Source organism: Podarcis melisellensis (genome assembly GCF_964234715.1).
Source record: "Podarcis melisellensis genome assembly, chromosome: Z".
Taxonomy (NCBI): Eukaryota; Metazoa; Chordata; class Lepidosauria; order Squamata; family Lacertidae; genus Podarcis; species Podarcis melisellensis.
Genome location: NC_138547.1, coordinates 50,043,795 through 50,051,778, shown reverse-complemented (window position 1 = coordinate 50,051,778; position 7,984 = coordinate 50,043,795). Strand labels below are relative to the sequence as shown.

General features: G+C 45.0%; 1 protein-coding gene across 2 annotated transcripts; it reads left to right on the top strand.

The window, feature by feature from the left end:
• The first annotated feature begins 2,102 nt into the window (after positions 1 to 2,102).
• Positions 2,103 to 7,771, top strand: LOC309361762 (ribose-phosphate pyrophosphokinase 1). 2 transcript variants are annotated; one of them, XR_014164625.1, is made up of 7 exons: positions 2,103 to 2,387; positions 3,700 to 3,883; positions 4,223 to 4,321; positions 4,719 to 4,843; positions 5,296 to 5,469; positions 5,770 to 5,972; positions 6,673 to 7,771. XR_014164625.1 is itself a non-coding variant. In XM_081896889.1 (7 exons), the coding sequence occupies exons 1-7, from the start codon at positions 2,266 to 2,268 to the stop codon at positions 6,763 to 6,765; spliced, it is 957 nt and encodes a 318-aa protein (XP_081753015.1). In that variant the 5' UTR covers positions 2,124 to 2,265; the 3' UTR covers positions 6,766 to 7,771. The 2 variants fall into 2 exon arrangements, 1 of the variants encoding a protein (XP_081753015.1); XM_081896889.1 differs by having other exon boundaries at positions 2,124 to 2,387; positions 5,813 to 5,972.
• The last annotated feature ends 213 nt before the right edge of the window (positions 7,772 to 7,984 follow it).

Below are 7,984 nucleotides of genomic sequence, written 5' to 3'. Positions count from 1 at the left end.
GGAGTTTGGACATTTTGGCTCCTGAATTTAACAACAACAAAAATTCTTATTTGTCCTGTGTTGCCCCAAAACCATCATATTTCTTCCTTGATTTATTTTTTATTTCTTTATGAAAAGGGTGGGATAGAAATAACAGCAATAATCATATAATACAAATACTGATAATAATAAAAATGCTAATAATCACTAATAATGATGAGATACAATGAAACAATAACATTAAATTAAAAAATAAAGGAAATCACCCAAGATTAGAGAAGGAAGGCCTGGGAAAAAACCTTTCCCCCCCTGTTTTCCCCCAAAGCTGCCCCCCGCAAGGGAATTGGAAAAAAGCAGTTTGACATAGTTTGAATACCCCCCTCCCCATTTATAGAAAAAACAGCTTAAAAAGGGGGGGGGGAACCTGGTTTCCTGCAAGCCTTCCCATCCCTACCCAAGACCTCTGGGCGGTTTGGGAAAGCTTCCGAGAATCGCAACCAGGAGTTCTGCAGGCTCAGGTTTAGAGATGGGAAGGCCTGGGGGGAAAACAGGGAAATTGGGTGGGAGGGGACAGGTTGGGGGGCGGGTTATGGTGGGGTTTTTTAAGCCTTTGCCCCCTGGAAAAAATGTGGGGGGAACCCAGCTCGATGGGCGTTGTATAACTAATAGCATTATTATTATTATTAGGGATAGGAGTTAGGGATAGGGATTGGATAGGGTTATTTATTATTATTATTAATATTCTATTGGGATTATATGTGTGTGTGTATATATACAGTACGTGTGTCAAAATTATATGTGTACACAAATTATGTGTGTGTGTGTGTGTGTATATTTGAGAGCCGCCCAGAGTGGCTGGGGAAACCTAGCCAGAAGGGCAGGGATATAAGTAATAAATAAATAAATAAAATACTGATACCTGCTCATCTGGCCATGTTTCCCCAGCTACTCTGGGAGGCTCCGAACAGAATAATAATAATGATAATAATAACAACAATGATAACCCTATCCCTAATAAGAATAACAACAACCCTATCCCTAACTCCTATCCCTATCTCTAACCCTTATCCCTAGCTCTAATAATAATCTCAAGTTTAGAGATGGGAAGGTCTGGAAAAAACCTGGTTTTTAAAATTATTATTATTATTATTATTATTATTATTATTATTATTTAATAATAATAACAACAACAACCCTATCTCTAATTCCTTTCCCTAATTCCTATCTCTAACCCTCATGCCTAACCCTAACAATTATTATTATTAATAATAACAATAACTCAATTGGTTACAAAATGACAAGGCTCTATCCGATATTGCAAGTTCCTTTCGCTTCTTCTCACTTTCACTGGCGCTGCGCAGGGGTCCTGCAGAAGAACTAAGGAATGTCAAGGGATCGCTATAGATTATTATTATAAATAAATGAATAAATAAATAAATAAATAAATAAATAAAAGGTTGGGAATTAAGGCGCTGGTGAGGTTTATTCCTCCGTTATTTTCCCGGAAAATAACTTTTCCATCCAGGAAAGTCTCCCCAAGAAATGGAAGCTGAGCGCTTTGCAACTGAACGGTTGGATTGCTGCCTGCCTCGTTTACAGAGTCCGCACGTGCGCACACGGCCCCTCGAAGTCGCGCAGGGCGGCAGCTTCTGCCCTTCGACTCTCGTCGACCAATCACGCGCCTCCCCCGGCAGCGCAAGCGCAAACTTGCACTGTATACTCCTGCACAGGCTTTGTACAGGCGTCCGTCGCCGGTGGGGGCGTGTCTCGCTCGCTGAAGAGGCGCGCGTTGCCTGGCGACCCATTGAGGAGACTCCGTTTCAAGGAGCCGTGTGCGCAGACGTGCTTTTTTAGCGGAGGGGCGTGTTTTGCCCTCTGCGCACGCGCCTCCCGGCCCTTTTCACCGCCTCTTTTCAACCTCGCGAAAGCGGGCCCGTCTCTGCTTCTGCGCAGGCGCGCTTCTCCAAAGTGGGCCTGTCTAAGCATTCACGCAAGCGCCCCTCGCTCGAGTGGGTGTGCCTTTGGCGAGCCGCGCCTGCGCGCGCCGCCCGAGATGATATAAAGGCCCGCTCCCAAGATGGCGGCGCAGTGCGGCTCCGTCGTCTGAGGCGGCGGGCGCGGCCTGCGCTCCCGGACGCGTTCCTCGGCCTGCTGGAGCGGCGCGAGGCGGCCGAGGGCGAGCGGCGAGCCGCCCGCGGCGGGCCTGTCCCCGGGGTGGAGGTGGGCGAGGCCTCGACGTCGCGCTCGGGCACGTCGTTCTCGCCGGCGGCTTCGCTGGCCAGCAGGATGCCCAACATCAAGCTCTTCAGCGGCTCCTCGCACCAGGACCTGTCGCAGAGGATCGCCGACCGGCTGGGCCTGGAGCTGGGCAAGGTGGTCACCAAGAAGTTCTCCAACCAGGAGACGTGGTAGGTTGTGCGCATGCTTGGCCGCCGCGGGGCAACCTGGGAAGGGTAGTTCCATACTGGGTGCGAGGGACGTGAAGGGTTTGGTGCATGCGCGGCCGCGGGGCAGGCTGGGAAGGGTAGATCTCCGAGACGAGCGAGCCAATGAGTCTGAGGGGAGCGCTCGGGGAATGATGGGAGGTGTGGTTCCCGCAAGGGACGTGGTAGGTTGGGCGTATGCGTGGTCGCGGAACAGCCTGGGAAGGGTCCTGGGAAGCCTCCGAGGCCACGGAGCCATTGGGTCTGAGGGGAGCGCGCGGGGCAGGCTGGGAGCTGTAGTTCCTCCAGGCTGGATGTAATGCTGCGTCTCTAGGGAACTGGGGGCATGTTCGCAACTGTAGTTCTCCAAGTAGGAGATGGGGGCAGCACTCTGGGAACTGTAGTTTTCCATGAAAGAAATGCGGAGCACCACTATGGAAACTAGTTTTCCATGACAGAGATGGGCATCACTGTGGGAACTGTAGTTTTCTGCAGGGTGGATTTGATTTAAAACAAATCGATTTAAATCAGTAAGACTTGATTTAAATCATTTTTTAACAGAAATACTCATTCTTGCTTGTATAATTTTCCTATTGACAACCAGATGAAGTTTTCCATTTAGGAATGATACATTTTCAGAGTCATTTTTACAGTTATGTAAAAATGACTGATTTGGTTCTACTCTTAGAAATAAACTGACAGATAATTATGAAATTCTGGTGAGTTATATTAAGTTAACGGTTTCTATTTGGACAACTTGATTGATTGAAAAGAGAAAAATAATTGTTTCCTTAATAACAATGTAAACCACTTATTTCACTAAAACAATAACATGATAGTATATGGATCCATGTTTGTTAACTGATGTGATTTAACAATTTTTTTAAAAAAACTGTGTTTTAGCACACATGATAAACTTATTTCCTGATATTATATTATATTATATTATATTATTATTATTATTATTATTATTATTATTATTCCTAATCCCTAGCCCTAAGTCCTAGTGTTACTTCTAACCCTTATCCTTAACCACCACCACCACAACAACAATTATAGGCTACAACTGAACCGGTTCCAAAATAACAGTCAAAATAATAAATCCTAATTTCCTGCTGAATAGCCTTTGGACTGGAATGTACTTTAAAAAGAAAATATTTAGGAAGCATTTTTTTTAAAAAGCCAATTTAAATCAAAATCATCCAATTTGAATCGAAAATATCCCTTTTAAATGGAAAATATCCAATTTAAATCGGAAAAAAATCTATTTAAATTGGGGGGGATGCAATCTCCACAGTGTGGAGATCGGCGAGAGCGTGCGTGGCGAGGACGTCTACATTGTCCAGAGCGGCTGCGGCGAGATCAATGACCACCTGATGGAGCTGCTGATCATGATCAACGCCTGCAAGATAGCGTCGGCCAGCCGAGTGACAGCTGTCATTCCCTGCTTTCCCTATGCCCGGCAGGACAAGAAGGACAAGGTTTCCAGGGGGATGGGATTAATGGCACACTTGGGAGGGGGCGAAGTTGCTGGGTTGACTGGACTGAGGGCGGTGATGTCCCGGTCTTGCTAGTTAGGCTGGGTTATAGGTGGAATGAATTGCAGACCTGCCTGCTAGGCATTCTGGAAAGTGGAGTCTTTCGAGCTAGGCGTGCTGGGAGTTGGAGTCTGGCTAGCTAGGCCTGATTGCAGTTGTGATCCTAGCTGCTGGGCAGGCTGGGAGTTGGAGTCTTGCTGGGTTATGGGTGGGAACCTGCCTGCTAAGCAGGATGGGAGTTGAAGCACAGCACCCGATTCAGCGGCCCCCTTTCCATTGCAGAGCCGGGCACCCATCTCTGCCAAGCTCGTCGCCAACATGCTCTCGGTGGCCGGTGCTGACCACATAATCACCATGGACCTGCATGCCTCTCAGATCCAGGTGGGGCCCCCAGGGCTGATCCTGTCCAGCCTGCATGGCCACGTGTGAACTTTCTGGATATTTTGACTATTTAACACTTACGTTAATAATGTTGTTTTAAATTTTAATATGTTGTGAAATATTTGAGCGCTTTTTTGGAGGGAAAAAGCAAGGCTTATATTCAGGTCAATATGGTTCCATATTGGCCTGAATATAAGCCACCCTTATGAGTCTTATATTCAGGCCACTGCAGTATTATTACGTTGACCATGTTATTATGGTCTGCTTTTTATGCCATTTTCCAACTGCTTTTATCAGATTAATAATAATGATGATGTTTGGGAACCACCCAGAGTTGCTGGGGAAACCCAACCAGACGGATGGGGTTATAAATATATGTTTCTGCTTCCTGGCCCAGGGTTTCTTTGACATCCCCGTCGACAACCTGTATGCCGAGCCGGCTGTTCTGAAGTGGATCAAGGAGAACATCGCCGAGTGGAAGAACTGCACTATTGTCTCGCCAGACGCCGGGGGGGCAAAAAGGTGAACCCAGAATTTCCAAAAATTTCTCACAGGTCCCTTCCAGCTCTACCATTCGGGGATTCTGCGTTGAGATTCCTGCCTTACCGGGGGCTGGACTGGATGACACCCCCCCGGGTACCCTCCCAGCTGCTCCATCCTTTTAATCTCCCATTCTACTACTACTACTACTAATAGTAGTAGTAGTAGTAGTAGTAGTAGTAGTAGTAGTAATAATAACAACAATTTATTACTTATACCCTGCTCTTCCTCTGCTCGTCAATATTTGTAGGATGCCAGCAAGGTTGAACCTATCTGTAAAAAAGGGATTTTATTATTCCAAAAAGGAAACCTCCTTCTGCTTGTCCATATTAAGAGGATGCCAGCAAGGCTGAACCTTTTCATAAAAAGGGATTTTAATAATAAAAAAAGGATTTTAAATCAAGACATCTCAACCTAGAACCTCCTTCTCCCAGGGTGACATCAATCGCTGACCGCCTAAACGTCGACTTTGCCCTCATCCACAAGGAGCGCAAGAAGGCCAGCGAGGTCGACCGCATGGTCCTTGTGGGCGACGTCAAAGACCGGGCAGCCATCTTGGTGGATGACATGGCCGACACCTGCGGGACAATCTGCCACGCCGCGGACAAGTGAGTCTGATTTAAGTGGGGGGAATCCGATTTAATTTTTTAAAAATCTGATTTAAAATTTTAAAAATCCAATTTAAGTGAAGGGAAGCAATTAAATTTTTTAAAAAATCTGATTTAAATATTAACAATCTGATTTAAATTTTTAAAATCCGATTTAAATTTTAACAAACTAATTTAAATGTTTAAAAAATCTGATTAAAATGTTTGAAAACAATCAGATTTAAATTTAAAAAATCAGATTATTATTGTTGTTATTATTATTTCAAAAAATCATTGATTTTTACCCACCCTGCTTGGAAGGCAACCCCTGTGGTCATCCAGCCCAACCCGCTTTCCCCCGCAGGCTCCTCTCGGCAGGTGCCACCCGGGTCTACGCCATCCTGACGCACGGCATCTTCTCCGGCCCGGCCATTTCCCGGATTAACGGTGCAGGGTTTGAGGCCGTCGTTGTCACCAACACCATCCCACAGGAGGAGAAGATGAAGCACTGCCCCAAAATCCAGGTAGGGGGGATTATTATTGTTATTGTTATTATCTCTCTGGCACGTTTCTCATCATTCTCATACCTTCCATCAACATCCTGAGTTGTTGTTATTATTGTTGTTGTTGTCATCATCATCATCTCTGGCAACTTTCTGATCATTCTCACACCTTTCATTGTCGTCATTTATTATTAGTATTATTATTGTTATTATCTCTGTGACACGTTTCTGATCATTCTCACACCTTCCATTGTCGTCATTTATTATTAATAATATTAATATTGTTATTATCATTTTATTATCATCTCTCTGGCACATTGCTGATCATTCTCACACCTTCCACTGTCATTTATTATTATTATTATTATTATTATTATTATTATTATTATTATTATCTCTATGGCCTGTCCCAGATTAGTTGGCCCCTTCCTCGCTCCACCTTGCCGCATCGCATTTCTATTCTTTGTCTATCGTCTTGTTGTTTTATTGTGATGGCAGAGTGCTGGCACAAATCAAGATTCAGTCATTCACAGCTTGACTGGCAGGTGAAGATTGATTGATTGATTGATTGATTGATTGATTGATTCATTCATTCATTCATTCATTCATTCATTCATTCATTCACTCACAAAATGACTGAATGGCTGACACAAATACTAATTCATTCATATAACTCCTGGTGCCCAGTTAACCCTGCCTCTCCCTCTCTTTCCCCCCCTAGGTGATTGACATCTCCATGATCCTGGCTGAAGCTATCCGCCGCACCCACAACGGCGAGTCCGTCTCCTACCTGTTCAGCCACGTCCCGCTATAGTTCCCAACCCTGGCACACAAATTCCCTTTGGGGAAAAACAGTCCTGTGTGCATGTACAGAGTGCTGAGTTGGCTTTATCCCACGATTCCCCCTTTTTCAGTTTGGGGCGCTGGTGGGTGGGAATTCTAGCGCAGTCTAATTTGGGGCTCATTCTATCCACTCGTTTCTCTGGTCCTTTCACTTCCCGAAATCCTTTCAATTGGGGGTGCCTGGCGGCCGGAATTTAAAACACAATTTAAAATGGGGTATTTATTGTTCATATCCGATGGGGCAGTCCAATTACTTGGTGTCAGCGCTACAATTCCCTGCCCCTTGATTTGGGGTCTTAAAGCTATCACTCCCAGTCCCAAATCCCATTCGTTCCCCTCTTTTCTCGTACCCCATGCTAGTTTCCTTCCCCAGAAAAAAACAACTTTTTGGAGGAATTGGGGCGCCTGGTGTTGGTGCTAGAATTCCCCCAGGTGCCCAGTGGTGCCACAACTCTCCTAAACCCCATTCATTTCGTTCTGTCTCCTATTGCCCCCCCCAATACACTTAATTTTGAGCTTGGATGCAGGTGCCCGGCGGCACTACAACTCCCCTAAACCCCATTCAAAAATACACTTAATTTTGAGCTTGGATTCCCTGTCTTCGCGTCTATTCATTTCATCCGATCTCAACTTTCGATTCCCATTATTCCCCCTCCCCCCCCCAAAAAAAATAACCTCAATTTTTTCAGAGTCTGGTCTCAGATCCCGGGTGGCATTATGGAAATTCTAGCGTCCTTTAAATGAAAAAAAAAAATACCTGCGGGTTAATATAGGATGTGTCCTGTTCATTTCAGAGGGGGGAATTGCTGCTATAGTTCTCCCCACTCAGAAAAAATCCTGTTTATTTCAACCCTTCGCTCTCGGGCGCCCTGTTGGGAATTATAGACTCCTGAAGCTCCTCTTCCCCACCTCCAGTTCCAGGTTCAACTCCTGATGATGGATGAATGAATAATAAACTCTTATTTAAAAGCCCAAAATCTCCTCTATTGCTTCATTTTCAGGGGGTGGGGGTGGATCGCAGCTTGGCATGCTGCGAGTTGTAGTTTCTTCCTCTTCTACGATTTACTTGAGATAGGGAAGCTCTTTATATTTGATGAGTTATTGTATTCATGAGACCTTCGGGTATAGGGCGGTATAGAAATAATATAATATAAAATAATATAATACAATACAATATAAAAAATATAATA

What these genes read in the sequence shown, in the direction of transcription:
- LOC309361762 (XM_081896889.1), top strand. Translation starts at nt 2,266, where the DNA reads ATGCCCAACATCAAGCTCTTCAGCGGCTCCTCGCACCAGGACCTGTCG. An exon ending in GGCAGGACAAGAAGGACAAG is followed by an intron (nt 3,884 to 4,222) that starts GTTTCCAGGGGG and finishes TTTCCATTGCAG; the next exon opens with AGCCGGGCACCCATCTCTGC. An exon ending in ATCTGCCACGCCGCGGACAA is followed by an intron (nt 5,470 to 5,812) that starts GTGAGTCTGATT and finishes TTTCCCCCGCAG; the next exon opens with GCTCCTCTCGGCAGGTGCCA.